Here is a 16,673-nt window from a genome sequence, read left to right as displayed (position 1 = left end):
TTAAGTTGGAGTCACATCACTTACCCAGCCACACTTTTTCCTTCCAATTAACTTTTGATCTTGAAAGATATCCTAATTTATTGAGATGCACTTGTAGGATAATCGAAGGATCCACAGTGTTTAGTAAGGCATCTTCTCTTCCTGTCAGTGTCTTCCCAGACCAAAGTGCTGACAGCTGAGAACAAGCTCGGCTCCACTGGCCCTTTTCTCTCTCTGCACAAAGAAAAATAATTGCTTCAAGCATGCATTTTCACCAGGTAGTATAACTTTAACGCTATTGTACACATACAATATACAACTGTACACCAGAAGTTGCAAAACAGTCGATTTAAAAAATGTGCATGACAGTTAAAATAACAAAAGGAAAAAACAATAGAAATGTGACTCCTGGAACATCCAAAACTTCTTTTTTTCTTGGTGTTTTGGTTCATGAAGAAGAAGAAGAAAAGTAAAACATACAAAACAAGAATTACAACAATGTGCAAATCTGAATCCATGCAAGCAGTTTGCATAATGTAGCTCAGGTGCAAGAGTGATGAATTTGGAAATAAAAACAAAAGGAGCAGATACTCATGGCTTCAATCAATAACACTGTCATTTCTTCTCAGCAAACAAAATACCAAACAGAATTGATCCCTTTTGGGATCAAATTAAAACAAAAAGCACATTTAGAAACTTTTCTATGAGCAGGATTATAAATTAAAGACACCCTCCAAGCATAAAGGCAACACACAACCCGTTCCAACACCACCGGTGCATCATCTCTAGGATGAACGAGTAACACTGCAACACCTCACAGGATGTCATGACAACTTGTGAAGGACGTCTCCGTATGCTGTACTGGGATGGGTTTAGGACAAAACTCTTTATAAGTCAGTTTTTTTCTTCTTCTTTTGTCCAGCATAATTAGAACAACAAAAAAAGGAAAAATGAGACAGGTTCCTCTCAGACTCAAATGTTCATCCCTAAAAGTGAGAAAGTTCAGATCATGACGACTTGAATAAGAGAAGATATGTTTTTCCACCAGGCATGAGCTGTTTTCCCCCAAACTGATCCAACTCCTTCAGAAGAGACACCAGAGAGAGCGTTACCCCTCCCCCACTTGTTTCTGCACACGACCAGTCAGCTGGCTGAAAGAAAATGTCCTAGAAAATTAACCTCCAACTACATGTTGGTGTAGATTCTGGGACAGGAAGGCAACTTCACATCTCTTTTTATCTTGAATGTTTCCTGTCAACCAAGAGGCTTCTTCAGACAGTAATGTGGACATTTTGGACAGGAAATAGACGGTTTGATATTTGTGTGAAAGAAGCCATCGATGTAAAACATGAAAAGCCAACTGCAGGTTTCATCTTTCTAACGCCTGCACTGCAGCCTCGACTCATCTGAGAGGCAAAACATCGAGACAAAACCAAAAATCCAGTTGCCCATTCTGCCGTTTGGAAATGTTTACAGTCAACATCTACAGCTATTTTTTGTTGTGAAAACTAAAAGAAGCATCTTCTTTAACTGCTGCACACTGCCTTTCAGCTGGCTGACAGAAGGTTGGTATGCCTTGTAACTAGGAAGTCAAAATCATCCGTTCTGTAGTATTTGTTATGGTGAGAAAACTAAAGCAACATCCCTGGATTCTTACTGAGAGACAAGACGTTTTAAAACTACTGCACACTGCCGGTCAGTTGGCTGAATAAAGACTGCTACACTTTTCTACAAGGATGACAAAATCAGCTTTTATGACCAACTGTTTTTGACAACCGCCATATTCTGCACTTAATAAAGTATGATCACTTTAAAAAGTGCTGCACACTGCAAGTCAGCTGAATGAAAAGGAGGTTGCTACACTTTCCAACTTTAAGTGAAAAATTTGGCTGTTTAGAAATATTTCTGGTAGTAAGAAAATATGGTCTCGTGTAAACTAAATATTTGTTACTCATATTAAGACAATGTTTCAAGGCTAATGTTTGTTATGATCCCAATTTTAGATTTTCTGCTTTTCTGTATTAAAAAAAAATCAGATTTCTTTCTGAATTTATTTTTGTTGCATAAATAAGATTCTACAAAATTTTACATCCAAAGTGTTAAAAACCGAAGTCTGTAGATAAGGAGGAAACAAAGATGAGGATGGACAGCCATCTGTTTCTTTTCCTAATCAGGATCTGTCCAACTACATGTGCATGCAGACACTGAAGGTTTCCAAGATAGTCATGATAAAAAAAGCTGAACTCAAAAGTTGTATGGAGAAACAGCTGACGCTATAATAACTGTGTACAAAATGGGTGTGAACTTCTGAGGAGGTAATCTGCTGGCACCAGATCATTTTGGGGATTTGAAACGTTTAACAACCTGGAAATTAACATATTTTTTTTCCAATTTCTAACTTTTCATGACCAGTCAAACAAAAAAGTTACTTCCTGAATGAGAACTGGAAACCAACTAAGTTTAAAAGTTGAATATTCATTTTATCTGTGTATCAAAGTCAACATAATAATTTTTTTTAACTGTTATAATATTGGTGTTTTTTGAGTAAATGAGAGAAATCTTCACTCGATGTAACCACACAATGAGAATCTCAAAGCAGCCCATGCCTACTCTCTAAAGAAATGACTACATATGAACACTGATGAGTAAAACAATGAACACTCCAAACTCCGGTGAGTTCCTGACGCCTCGTCCTAATCTTCAGTGATGTAACCAGTGCAGCGAGGTAAGGTCCATGTGCAAATCCTCATTTTCTACAAATTCCCAGTTTTTGCTCAACACGACGTGATGGAGGGTCACATCTTTGGGTGGTGAAGTACTTAAAGCCAAACCCAGGAAAGACACCAAAACAAATTAAAGTCTCTGCAGTCGGTCATTAAACAGACTCTTAATTTCAACAAAACATTAGATAATAAAAAAGGCAACATGAAAGCAAATCAAGAAATAAATAAGATGACTTGGCATTTAAAATGAGTGCAGTACGTCACTATGGATGTAACTACAGATATGTGTAAGGGCTGATGGTGAGGGGATTTTCCCCTCTACAACTTTTCTGTTGGTTCCTGCACAATATTCAGAAAAATGTAAGACTTTTCCAGACTCCTTTATAAGAAAGAAAATTAAGGAAACATAGGAAGGACAAAAGAGGGGAAAGACAGAGGAGGGAAGGAGGAGGACACCATGGTGTTTCTCAGAAATAAAGGAAGAAATTTAGACAATTGGATAGGAAAAGAATATAAATATGTCTCCATATAATTCACTTTTGTTTTTACATAATTTTATGATTCTGGAAAACACAGAACTCAAAATCCAGACTTTTCCAGGCAAAGTTTTTCAGGGACAAAAGAAGAAAAGAAAGAATGTCGAAAGAGAAGGAGCATAGAAATGCCAAGAAATGAAGGAGACAAAGAGAATACATAGGGTGAGGGAAAGAAGAAAGGACAAGAAAGAAAGGAAGGACATCAGCCAGGCTTAAAGGTACGGCATGGAAAGAGAAAAGATACAGGAAGGAAGGAATTTTGTTTCCATGTTCTTATTTTTTTTCTTATCCTGAAAAATCCTAAACTCAAAATCCAGAGAATTCCAGTCTTAATGTTCAAAGATGAAAGGAAGAAATGACAAGAGGGACAGAAGAAAGGAAATAAAATAACACAAAGACAGAAGGATAGACAAAAATATAGAAAAGGAAAAATTAGATAACTGGATGAAGAATAAAGTATTTCCATACACTTATTTTGTTTTTCTGTAGTTTTCTGATCCTGGAAAAATTTCCAGATTGTGCAGGAACCTCTCTCTCTCCAAACAGACAACACAAGGGGGATTAAAAACAAAATGTTCCACAGAGAAACACTTCGCTGTAAATGAAAGGTGTGACTCCACACTAAGGCAATGTAACATAAATAAACACATTTACTCCTCTATATTAAAACTCCACACTCATTCCAAAGGTAGAAGACAAGATAGAGAGAAGGGCAGTGAGAAACTGCACAGGTTGGAAAAAAAAAACAAAAAACAAAACAACAAAAACAAGAGTCCAGTGAACATGTCTGTGCATCTCCATCAACATCCCTGTCCTCTGTCTCATCCTCTGGCTGGGCAGTGTCTGCGCTAAGACCTGCTCAGAGGTCAGAGGAAGGGGGATGATGAAGCCCGTCCACCTGGGCTCCTAACAGTCTTGCAGGTGAAACCAGTTAGTGGTAATTTTCTGCCAACCCTTTGTCGCCGGCGCCCGCGGAAGGCCCCGGCTCGTCCTGACCCGTCCGCCTGGAAGAGGCAGATGGTGGAGCAGCAGGACGGTTACGGCGAGGACGAAGCCGCTGCGTGATACTTGACGAAGGCGATGGCTGCCAGCTCTTTGCAGAACTCCTCAAGCACAATGACACCTTCCAGCAGCGTACTGTGGTCCACGCTGTGAGGACAGAAAGAGGGACAGAGAGGGCGTTTCAGAGGTCAGCTCAAAGGAAAGGTGGCTGATGCCGTCAGTAAGTACATACGTGACTCCCTCTGGCTCCAAGCCCAGAAGTCTCTTCCTCACAAGCAGCAGTTTGGGGGTGAAGTCTGGGATGCGGTGAATCCTCAGCATTAAATCTCCAACCACCTGAGGACACAGGAAGTTTTCACACCTGACTTGTTACATTTTCACCTGGTGCGGTTTGCTTTCACACGGTACTGTGTCAAACAAAACAAACCCTTTGAAAAAGCTGTTCCCCTCCTAGCCTGTGGTGGCGCTGCACCAACAACCACTGAATGAAACGACACACAAACCTCTGAAGAAGACATGAGTAAAACTTCCTCATGGTATAGCGTGGTATTTTAGCCGTTTTAGGATTTCTCTGTTTCTGACAAGAGTCCTTGTCATTTCTCTTTCTGGAACAGGGTGTCCAAACTTTCTGTCACATAGGCCAAAACTGTCAGCTCAAATGTAAACAATATAATCTTTAAAAAATAACCAAAAACGTTGCAATTTTTTAACCTATTCAACAACAAAGTAAGCATGAATATTTTAATAATAAATTGTTTTTGTAGATACAAACTTCAAATAGTTTTTGCACACTTTCCTAGTGCAAGTAAAGGCTAAATGAAAGCAATCCAGTTTACTTATTTTGGGCTCGATTGAAGAAAACAGAAAGAATATTTTGTTTGTTCTCAGCAACAAAAAACAGAATCTAGGTCAGTCTTGTTTTGAAGACACTTGCTGTATTTAGCTAAGTTTTAACACAGCAATTAAAGGCACTAGAGTGTATATTAGCGCTTAGGTCAAAGATTAAATGTGATCCTAGCTACAATAGAAGGACACTAGAAAATTTCTGAAGAAATTTAAATGGGGTCTGCCAAAGTGTGCCAGTCTGTTGGAACCCAGCGTTCTGACGCTAAAAATTAGCATCAATGCTAAAGCAAGCTACAATGTACTCAATAGCATGTGGAGAGTCACAAGCATGTTGAGTAACATGGACTTACTTCATTCAGTATGTTACAATTAGTGTATAAGCTAAAAATAGCCAGAATGCTAATGTTAGCCTAAATGCTGCCAACGGCATGTAAGGTATCACTAGCATGTTGTCTTACATTGACTTCCTCCATTCATTGTGCTAAACAAGGATAATAATAAAAAACTGCTAATGTTTATGCACTGCCTTCTGATTTTTACTTCTGCAAAAGTAAAAAAACAAATATTTACGTTGTTGCACTTCGGTACCAGAAAACGCGCTCATCTCTTAGCAACATATCAACAACAAATATTATTGTTCAAAAAACATACGATTTCTTCTGCTTTCTTTAAATACTACTTATGTTATACTACTCAACAAGAATTGTGCAGTTTGTGAAAATGTTTTGGGTTTTTTGTCATCGGTGGTGAATATATTATAAAACAGATATTCAACACAAAAGTAAAAATCGGATATATACTTTGTGGCAGTTCGTTACCAGAAAAAAACGCTCATCTCTTTACAACAAATTTATTGTTTGTAAGTAGACTTTAATTTAAAAGTTGCGATTTTCTCCTAATTTATTTAATTTAGTCTTGAATAGTTGTAGGAGGGGAGGGGGACACAAAATCATTCCACAGGCTGAAAATGGCCCCTGGGCCTCACTTTGAACACTCTCTCATAAAGTTTTGCACATTTTGTCACGTTATAGCAACAAAGCAAATCAAAATATCTCACAGCAAGATGCTGCTTCCACCTTGCATCAAAGGGGGACTGGTGTGTTTGTTATGATGTTTTTTTTACTATTTAAGTATTAAGTGACTCATAAAGGTTAGTGGTTCCACTTGATTTCTTTAAGGGGTGTATCACAAGATTAAACAAATCTTGTTCATTATACACAACTTTATCACAATGCAACCCCAATTAAAGACGTTAAAAGTGGAGCAGGAGGAAAAAAATCTATAGCATAAAGCAGCTGCTTCAATTAGTCTGTAAATACGTAAGCTGTGATTTAAAAAAAAAAAAAAAAAGCGCTGAGCAATTTCCCAGAATTCATTCTCCACGTAGGAACTGTAGTTCTGGGAACAAACATGTGGCAAATTTCACACAATTATCAAACTAATGAAGCTTCTGATAATTTCAAGGCAGTTGCCACAAAATAAAAAATAACCAATATTAAATCAACTGCAGTCTGTAAACTTTAGTAATAGAAACATTCTTTGTCTTGGTTGTGGCATCTCACAAGGACGTCTCACCCTGACAATGACGGAGAACAGCGACCTGCAGCCGGGGGCCAGGCTGATGTAAGGGTCCAGCAAGTATTCGTGAAGGTGAGGGTGGGGCAGCAAGGACAGCTTGGAGAGCACAGCAGTCACCTGCAGGTTGACGTCATAAGGCTGCAGGGAAACAGGACAAAGCAGGAAATAAGTGATTAATTCTCAAAGTTTCATTTAAAGGTCAAGAATATTAGGGCCAGACAATAAGAGTTTTGTTTTTAAATGACAAGAAAAAATGATAAGATTAGCATAATTTCTCAAACTGATGAGAAAAAAAGTTTTTTTAATGACAGCAAAACTTCCATAGTTATCAAGTTTGAACTCACTACGTCCATGAGGTTCTTTCTTTGAAATAAAATTATTTAATTATTGATGATTTGATGCTGATGTATTCAAAGATCACGATTTCTTATTTATAAAACCAGTACTGAAGTATAACTTCACAAAATGAGCATTACGCATGTTAATGCAGCTTTTCCGAGTAGTTCTCATAAAATAATTTATTCTCATTTTCTTACAACTTTATTTTTGTAATTTCAAGAAACAAAATCCTTAGTCTGGCCCAAATACTGTCATAAAACTAAATGTTATCCTTTAACTTGTGATTCTCCTAATAGTTAAAGAAGTTAACCATTAGGAGTTAACAAAAACTTAAAGCCAAGTTAATCAAAAACAGAATCAATTTAAGTCAATAGTCAATATTCCTTCAAGATTTGAGATTATATTAAATCAAACTCACTTGATCAAGGATGCGACCCATTCTGTCAAACAGAACCTTTAGGAAGTGACCTTCAAAGAACGGCATGTCCAAGTTACATTTCTCCAGAGGTTTCGGACTTCCCCTCCAGTCCCACCGCTGGCAGACGCCACAGAAGTCCCTGAACTGAGGCGAAAATAAAACCCTTTAAAGGAAGAAGACAAAAGCAGAAGACTTTCTTGGATAGAGGAGTGGAGCTGACCTGTCTGTGAGCGTCTCTGAGGTAGGTGTCGTAGCCGGTGCCTTCGACGTGATACGACGACTTGGCCTCATCAGGCACCAAACACAGGAAGCTGCAGGAAACAAACTAGTTAGAACAGATAAGACACTTCATCCAGCCCTGCAGCAGGAACAGATCCAGCACCTATTGACGATCTTGTGGACCTCGGTTTTCCCGTCAGACTTTGAGTGATCGGGGCTGTGTTGGGGGGAGGAGCCGAGCCAGTCAGAGCCAGACAGCCTGCTGTCCGGGGAAAGGTCGTCTCCAAACAGCGGATCCTCCTCCAGGTCCCTGCAGACAGAGATTTGTTCTCATTATCAAGTTTTGTCTAGTTATTTTTAGACAGATCTATGTTAAAAATCTTTTCTTTTTGTAATTGCTTCACATTGGTTACCAGAACTTGTTCAGAAATGTTAAAAAAATCTGACTCATATTGATAGCTGTTATGTAAACAGCTGAATAAAATCAGTATTTCTGCAGCTTATGAAGCAGCTGGATGAGGAAAACCAGAAAGCTGGGGCAGGCGTGTGTCTTAATGGTTTCATTAGATCACATTAACCAAACAAAAGTACAGAAGCTAATTAATGTTCACTGGATTTCATTTTTATCCACAACTTTCAATTATGCTAATAATCCTCTACATCACAACGATCGTTACTTAATCTCAGCACCGGAGAAACGGCAAATAAAACCAAACTAAACAGAAGAATCTCCAGCTCATTTGCAACACAGAATACATTATTTTTATTTGCAGTGTTTTTTGTTCAGGCAGAAGCCACAGGACGACAGCAGGTCCTTACACAGCGTCGTGGGGCTGCCCGTTCTCCAGGGGCTCTCGCTCCTCCCGCTCCTCCTGCGGTTTGTTCTCCAGGTAGTTCCTCTCCTCCAGGTTGCGCAGCACCAAACTGTGCAGGATGTGCTGGTTGGGCTTCTGGATCAGCTGCTCGAACAACCGCAGCGTCATGATGCTGATCTGAAGACGAGAAAGATTCGTTTTACTTGACAGGGAAGTAGGCGGCTGTTGCTTTAACAACGCAAAAAATGATTCATCTTTCTTTTGTGCTCTGAGAACTTCTGTCATGCTCTAATTAGTATTTCTCAGCTTTTAGTTGCTCATTAGATAACTTTTAAAGAGCTTCAGTGAACAAGAAAATTATACAATGTAAAAGAAAAAGAAAGAAAAGAGATTTCCAATTAAAAATGTATGTGATAAACCAAGACATACTTGTTGAATGGATGCAAAATAATACATTCTTGCCTATGATAGAAAAAGAAATGTGGCCTTCAAGAGTTATTTGGCTCTCAGAGCAGCCAAATAAAATTTGTTTGGAGCTGCAAATGTCATGGCTTTTTGAAAAAAGGCAACTTTTTAGATAAATGTGTTTAGGAAATGTCTAGTCATTTTTAAAGAACCAGCATTTTACTTCTATTTTTTAGGATTTAAAATGAAGATATATAAAAATATATGTTTAAACACACATAGATTTCAACCTAATGACAAGGAAAAGAGATTTAAAACATTTCTGGTACTTTTATAGTGTCATACTTTCTGTATTTAGTGCAAATATTGCAGAAAAAAACTTGGAAAACAGTTAAAACATGCATTTGTTATTAATTTGTGAAAATCCAAAGAGCCACTTGCAGCTCCAAAACCACAAGGAAAGTTTAAAGTATTTACTGAAAGAAAGAGACATTAATATTTTTGTTTATGTCCAACTTTTTGATATGCATGCAAAACATTATGTGTGGCAACCCCCCCAAAAAACCCCCACTATGTTTAGCATGGTGGTGGGAGTATCATGCTGTGGGGATGCTTTTCTTTAGCAGGAAGAGGAAACCAGGTCAGAGTTGATACTAGGATGAATGAAGCTATATACAGAACAATCCTGTTAGAAACCCTGAGACACTTGACCCTGGTTAAGGTTCCTCTCCCAGCAACAGGACAATTTGGACTTGAGCTGATTTGTTATTGGGATAACTACAGAAGTGCTCATTAAAAGTATTTAAAACTCACTACATTTGGTCTGGGATTGTATGTTAGAGTCAGTAAAGCCACGTAAACACTGCTCTCATAAAAAACCCAAAATAATTAAAATTAACAACTTCTTGAAAAGGCTATTTCAGGACAGCAGGTGCATTAAGTAGTGCAGGTTTATGAACTGCATTTAATTCGATTTTTACAAATATATAGGTTTTTATTGATGCCCTCATGAACGTGGGGTAGAAACAAACAATCCAAAAACACTTTTAGTTTTTGGAGATCGCTAACATCATCTTGCAAAGCTTATCATTGTAATCTAATTTTATTAATCTACATGCAAGATCAAATGGCAAGAAAGTTCCCTATCTAGCGAGACATTCATCCTGAATATGCACCCATTGGGTTTTAGATCAAATCCCAAATAGAACCATAATTAAGAATCTGCAGCAAGACTTCAAAAACTGATATTTACACAATTCAATGTTAACTTGAGCTGTTTTTTTGTTTGTTTTTCTTTGCAAAGAGAAATAAGCAACATTTTAGCCTTCGTGTCAAGAAAGACTCCTATTAAAACTTGCAAGCTGCAAATGCATCAAAATGGTGGTTCTGGTGTTGACTCAATGTGGCAGAATGCAAATGAACGGCACATTTTTCCAAAGTTTATTAAAATCTTTTTCTGTCCACAGTTCTGTGCTACTTTGTGTTGCTCGGTCACATAATAACACTGAATTTTGTGGTTGTTTTGTGCGAAAATGTGAGGAAGTTCAAGGGGTATGAATATGATAGATAACAACCTCATCTGACAGATGGTCACAGTGCTCGATGAGTCTGTGTCTGAGTGGATTCTGAGCGATGGTAGCCGGAGTTTCTGCCTCCTTGTCCTCTCCCAGCAGAAAGTAAACAATCTCCTGCAGCAGCGCTTCGGACGTCACCTGCCTTATGATGCGGTTCAGCAGCGCCGTGGAGGTCAGGATTCCCACCTCAGACCTGCGGCAGCATGCAGAGAAAACTTGTTTTGGAGCAGTCACGACTCACTCCGGTCTAGAAATGTCAATACGCGATGATTGATGGATGAATCAGGAGCAGCACTTACGTCTGCATGAGCTGCGGTTCCATCACAGACACAAAGAATCTTTCTCTCACAGCCTTCGCCATCACTGCAGCGGCCGACTGGAAGACAGAAAAACAAAGAAACAAAGCTTTTCAGAGAGAACATCAGTAGTTCTGTCAATTTATACTACAATACAACACATCAAAGCACAACAATCAGAGCTGGTTAAAAAAAAAAAAAAAAACCTTCTGCGCCTCCTTGATGAGCTGATCGCAATAATCGAGCCACGACAGGAATGATATCAGAGCTCTCTTCCCTGTGAAGACAGCAGCATCCTCTTTCAGGTTGTATACATCTAGACTGAAACAGATAAAAAGGAGGAAAAAAAGACGACTTGTAAGGCCATTCAAAACACAATTTTATACAAAATGTTATTTAAAGACAACAAAATGACAATGGAGTTAAACTCCGATTTACCCCCAGTTGACCGACTCCACAGTCTCAATGTCCAGGGGGTCCATGGATGGCGGCAGAGCTTTATAAAACGAGACCAGCCTGTCGGTGAGAAGCTCACACAGCTCTGTGTTTTCTGTTAAACACTTTGCAGCAGCTGGCTCAGGCAAACTAACGAGGAGCATCAAGCCCTCGCATGCTTTCACCACTATCCTGCCATCCTAAAAAGAAAACAAAACACAATCCTGATTATAAACGTGATCAGATTTTTCAGGATTTGTACACGTTTGATCCGGCAGTGCAGTTTTTTCCCCCAGAGGCAGCCATTTTAAGCATCTTATATTAAAAATTAGTATGATTAGCATAGCTAGCAATATCCAAGTTATGTTTCCAAATCCAGCATTTTTTAATGGAGCTGAAAGCTCAAAATGATAACACAGAAAAGTAGTTGATTATTCTGACTTTTGATTGGGTAACAAAATTGGCAGATGTTTCTTTTAACCACTTAATTCGTATTTATATAATATAAATATACTAAAAGATGAAAGTAAACAGAAAATTTATTATATTGCAGAAAATGCTACAACAGAGCATTCCACTGGTATTTACTTAACTATTTGTAGCAAATGACACAAAAAATAGTTCAATAGTGTGTAAACTCAACACTTTCTGCTTGACTAACATCAATACTATGTAAGGTTGATCTTTTAGTTATTTTTTCTATTGATTGATTAATAATTGGACAACAAAAGGTGTTTAATATGAGATTTGTCATTATAGAATTTGAACCAGGTGAAGTTAAAACTAAACTATGCTACTTATGCAGTTCTGGGTAAGAAATATTTGGAGACAAATGTTTTTTCGTTTTAAATGCAAAATGTTTTTGTACAGTTTTGACTTTATTACTGCTTTGTATCGTTCTTTCATCAAATTGCCTTTTGTAGTCTGCATACTCCAGTTAGTGATCAATCAATTTCTAAATCAGTCGACAATCATTTCAATAATTCCTCACAATTAATTGTTTCAGCCCTACAACTGAGTAACTTTGCTTCACTCTGTTCAACCTTCCTGCTTTCAGTTGAAAGTCTTACTCTCTCTTGCAGCCTGAACCAACACAAAATACAGTTTTATTTTAAATTCCTCTGTCTTCATTTTTTTTAATAACTCACTCATATTGTAAATAGCTAACAACTTTCAGGCCAGAGGTTGTCGTTGTTTTTCCATAAGGTGAAAATCAACAGAAAGTTGAAATGTTGGACGATCAAGCACAAAAATTAATAAATTGATCAAAATTATTCATGTGAAATTGACTTACTGGACTCTTTGTGAGGTTAAGCAGCGAGGTGACCAGATTGTAGTTGTTGGTATTGTTATTGTTAGCAGCTGGGCTTGAGGTGGCAGCAGCAGCTGCGGCTTGAGGTTCTCCAGGATGATCTGCCTGAGACTGGCCTGTATCTGGAGCCAGAACACTTTCCTTCCCCCCTTCTGCTGCAGCAGAACTCTTTACCTCTGGTCTCTTTGATTTGTTCTGCAAACATTTAAAATGTAAAAACAGTCTGAGACCAAGACGTTTAAAACTTTTATAAAAGCTCTACATTTCTTCTCACAAGAACCCACCTCAAGGAAGAAGTTGACAAGGTATGGGTCCTGTTTTAGTTTGGCACAGACAATGCAAAGAAACTGGATCTCCTCGTTTTCTGTAGGCGCAGCTAGAACCTCACCACACAGCCGGATCAGTTTCTGACAGATTGATCGGAGGGATACGTCCTAAATAAGTAACGTGCCATCACACAGAGAAAGGAAAAACAAACGGTGAAGCGTCTCACCTGTACAGGTCGGTGGACGTTGATGTGTGGCAGAAGCGGCTGACGAATGTGAGCAAGCAGCTTTGTGTAAAAGGTGAGGACTTGCTGTTTCATTCCAGGAGGACACTGAAACACAACGTTTAGAAACAATCTGATGAAAACCACCTCAGTTTTTACTCTGCAAACAACTAAATAAAACCTAATTATCTAGAACAATGAAGGACCTCCTTACATCTGCTTTGCCTAACGTATAGAGGGTCTCCAGGATCTTGTGGTGCAGGAGGTACTCCATGCAGGGTCCCGTCTCACCAGACTCCCTTTCTGCCTCCTCCTGGGTCAGAATGTCCAGCATCTGCTCCAGGTGGGATGGGATGTTGGTGTCTGTGACTGGGGCTTTGTCATCTAACAGAAACATGTTAAACACCTTATTAATACCATAAAATGCAAAAATAAAAAGGTAAAATACACCAAATCAAAATATAAAAGAAATAATTTATAGAATTACATTGCTCATGGTGGCAGCAGGTTGAAGTAGCTCTGTTACATTAGTTCAGTCTGTTCTTTTTATAGACCTTTGCGCACAAGTACTGCTAATCCTCCTCATTTGCTTTTGCCACCCTGCCAGGGATATGATTTTTGCCCATTATGATTGATGGAAGAGACGGTTTGAACTTCCTCCTTCTCTCTGCTCTGCAGCCATGAGGCCTCCTTTTCAACTCCCTGGAATTTGGGGTCGTAGTTCAAGTAATATTTGAGATGCTAATCAGCTGCTCCCAGTTGTAAAAACAATACATTGCAGCCACGGTTACGCATCATAGCAACTGTCAGAATGTTAAAAAGTAAGAGCAAAAATCCTTCCAGCTGCACAGCATCCAAAAACAGAGTGAATAATTGTCCAGACACATAAGGAGGTGAGGCCTTCGCAGACAGAGAGAGTTCAAATATATCACTGGCATTATTGCAAGCTATAACTTACAAAAGTTGCAACACTAGTTGTTTCCAATTGCGATACTGCACATGCTTATGCTTTAAGGATTTAATGTATTGTGCAACTCTAATAAGAAGCTTCAAACTTTAAAAAGTTGAGGTTTAGCTGCCAGACATTTGTGTAATATGAGCGTATAATATTACTTCTATAGATGAGCATGGGAAAAAGAAGACAGCTAAGCATCGTGAAAGGCTACTGCAATGCAAGCTCGACATTCTCAGAATACTTGACTGTTAGCGACTTTCCATTTTGTGCTTTCTCTGAAACAGTGAAGCTGCTCTCACAATGCAAACAGGCTTCCAAAGAATGTGCAAATCTGAATCCTACCATTTAGCTCATTTGAGTGTATTATCAACCCTGAGAAGAGTGTTGATGATATCTAGTTTTAGACTGAAAAAAAAAACACAGATCAATACCAATGTGAAACAGCAGCATTGTTTTCATCAGGGCTGAAAAGAAACTGATATAAAAAAATAAAAGATTATTTCAGGATGATCCTGCCTGACTCAATTTAAAAAAAGCACTGTCACTCAAATAAAGATAACATGCTATGAAAAAGGTGCTTTTTCTGCATTGCAAAAGACTAACGTGTTAACAATGCAGAAATAAATCTAAATAATCATTTCTTCTTCAGCTATGACCAGATTTCAAACATGTCTTACCAGAAGTTTCAATGTAATAATGTGTAATGCCCTTCCAGTGATAAACAAAGTCTTCTTGCAAGGGTAGAGATGGAGCAAGCTGGAAAACAAGAGGGAAAAAAATATCAGTTAAATTTCATCGTGTCCATGTAAGTTACTACTTTTAAAATGTTCCCTTAAATGTATTACTTTTTATTTTTAGTATTTTAATATTTATTTTTCTGCAAATTACCTTGAATATGAATAGTGAACTTGTATATGTTGTGGGTTGAATGGCTACAATGGCCTCTCAAAAACAGTTTTCTATTTCTTATTGCAGGTTTTGCAATTGCTAATAAACATAAACAAACGTCCAATATATTATTTGTTTTCTATTTTTCTCATTATTCCTGTAAACAACCAGGCCTTTTTGTTAATGTTTCTCACCCAACAAAGTCGTTTTATTCTCGTATTTTTAAAAATAAGCCAAATGGTCCTGCAACTTCTGACATGTTGGCAAGTTTTATAAAGACGTCGTCATTAACATTTGATTCAGGTGTGTTGGAGCAGGGATGCATCCAAAAGTTGCAGGACAGTGGAACTTGAGGACTGGTGGTCTTCTTCAGAAATTACCCCCAAATGATAAGAAAGTAAATGCAATTTAAAAATGTTGTAAAAAAAAAAAAAAAAGACAGGACTGAATAATAAATTAAATCAACATTTCTGCTATTTTAGTGGCTGTTGGTGTTTTTATTGGGCCACTTCTTAACTGATTCGGTAAAAATGCTGGTATGTCCAACCATGAGTCGAGGTCACATTTTTATTTTGTGGGGCAGGAACTGGAAACATCTTGAGGACCACTCCTCTAGGAGGCAAGGAAACCAGTCAACTGCTTAGCTTTATAAACAATAGGAGTAGAAAGACGGGTTTTCCTGCAGCTGGTGCTTATTGTTCATCAGGTACCCTACTTGCAAACATCTAACGTGTAATTTTAGCAAAGTACTGAGGCAGAAAGGCCACGGACTGTCAATTTGAAATGGTTAATAGCATGTTTGCGCAACATCACGGTCCAAATATTTCGACATACTGTTTGAAATAGCATAGCTAGCGAAGATGTTAGCTTAGCTTTTAGCATGTCAAGGGCTGAAAGGTAGTTTTTGAAATAATTCGCATTAATGTATACACTTGTCACTCTTTGAAAAGATAAAAAATCAACCAAACAAACAAAAACAGCACAGCTGAGAGTACCGAATGAAAAGAAACAAGCAGAAAACAAATATCATGCTAATTGTTAGCTTGCTAGCTAACAGCCTAATGCTGACGTTTTGACAAAACACCGATTTTAACCCAAATTAACGCCACAATACGAAAACCTATACAGAAAAAAAACGTCCAGCTATAATAAAACTCACCGCTTCCACGGCGTGCTGGAGAATGGACGTAAATTTGGAGAACATCTTGTTCTTTGACTGGACCAGTTTCTCCCGAGAAGACCTAGAGAATTCCTCTATCTTCTTCCTGTTGTTGCCGCCTCGCTCCAGATTGGAGGTTTCATACAATGACCCTTGAAACGAAAGAATACAATGAAAGCAATAAACTCGCAGCACGTTCTGGGCCTCGGAACTTTACAGGCCTGGCACCGCTACTGTAAACAAGGCGTCTAAGGGCTCAGAGGAAAGGTAGGCTCACTTTGGACACGGTGGCACTTCCCTCGCCAACCGCTTCTGATAGTGACCACCAGGGGGCGCCGAAGCACCGGACAACAGTCACTGCATAAAACTGAACTCTGTTCTGAAAGGTGAGCTCAATGAAGGCTAAAAATATGTCTAATTCCATAAATTAATACATTTCTAAAAATGTATTTAAATGTGTGAAATTTTGAATAGAACATAATTTACCAATGTATATCTTAAAAGTCAGTTAGATAAAAAATAAAATAGTATTTATACTTTTCTTATGCTTTAATAATTTACATATATTTCATATATATAATTACATATGATTATCCAGATAAACATATTTATATATAAGTCATTGTATCTCTTTAATATCAAGGGTCTAAAGTGCTAAAATTCAATACATATTTAAGTTATTGAAAAAAATATTTATGATCATT

The 16,673-nt window shown here is 38.1% G+C and overlaps 1 protein-coding gene across 1 annotated transcript; it reads right to left on the bottom strand.

Annotated features, from left to right (window-relative positions):
• Positions 1 to 247: 247 nt before the first annotated feature.
• Positions 248 to 16,277, bottom strand: fam160b1 (family with sequence similarity 160 member B1). Its single transcript, XM_005795139.2, has 17 exons — positions 15,970 to 16,277; positions 14,600 to 14,678; positions 13,182 to 13,351; positions 12,971 to 13,075; positions 12,762 to 12,884; positions 12,460 to 12,672; positions 11,169 to 11,365; positions 10,937 to 11,051; positions 10,734 to 10,810; positions 10,435 to 10,627; positions 8,460 to 8,632; positions 7,804 to 7,950; positions 7,642 to 7,732; positions 7,422 to 7,565; positions 6,662 to 6,802; positions 4,473 to 4,576; positions 248 to 4,387 (listed from the first exon to the last, which is right to left on the bottom strand). Exons 1-17 carry the CDS (start codon positions 16,012 to 16,014, stop codon positions 4,276 to 4,278), a joined length of 2,229 nt encoding a protein of 742 aa, XP_005795196.1. The 5' UTR covers positions 16,015 to 16,277; the 3' UTR covers positions 248 to 4,275.
• Positions 16,278 to 16,673: the final 396 nt, after the last annotated feature.

Source organism: Xiphophorus maculatus, chromosome 22 (assembly GCF_002775205.1).
Source record: "Xiphophorus maculatus strain JP 163 A chromosome 22, X_maculatus-5.0-male, whole genome shotgun sequence".
Taxonomy (NCBI): Eukaryota; Metazoa; Chordata; class Actinopteri; order Cyprinodontiformes; family Poeciliidae; genus Xiphophorus; species Xiphophorus maculatus.
The sequence above is the reverse complement of the archived record's forward strand: the minus strand, read 5'-3'. Positions and strand labels throughout refer to the sequence as shown.

Excerpts from the sequence above, each read along its gene's own strand:
- fam160b1 (XM_005795139.2), bottom strand. The coding sequence starts at position 16,014 with ATGTTCTCCAAATTTACGTCCATTCTCCAGCACGCCGTGGAAGCG. Across the intron at positions 7,733-7,803 it reads GTCCACAAGATCGTCAATAG|CTTCCTGTGTTTGGTGCCTG; the intron begins GTGCTGGATCTG and ends TGTTTCCTGCAG. Across the intron at positions 7,566-7,641 it reads TCAGAGACGCTCACAGACAG|TTCAGGGACTTCTGTGGCGT; the intron begins GTCAGCTCCACT and ends TTTTCGCCTCAG.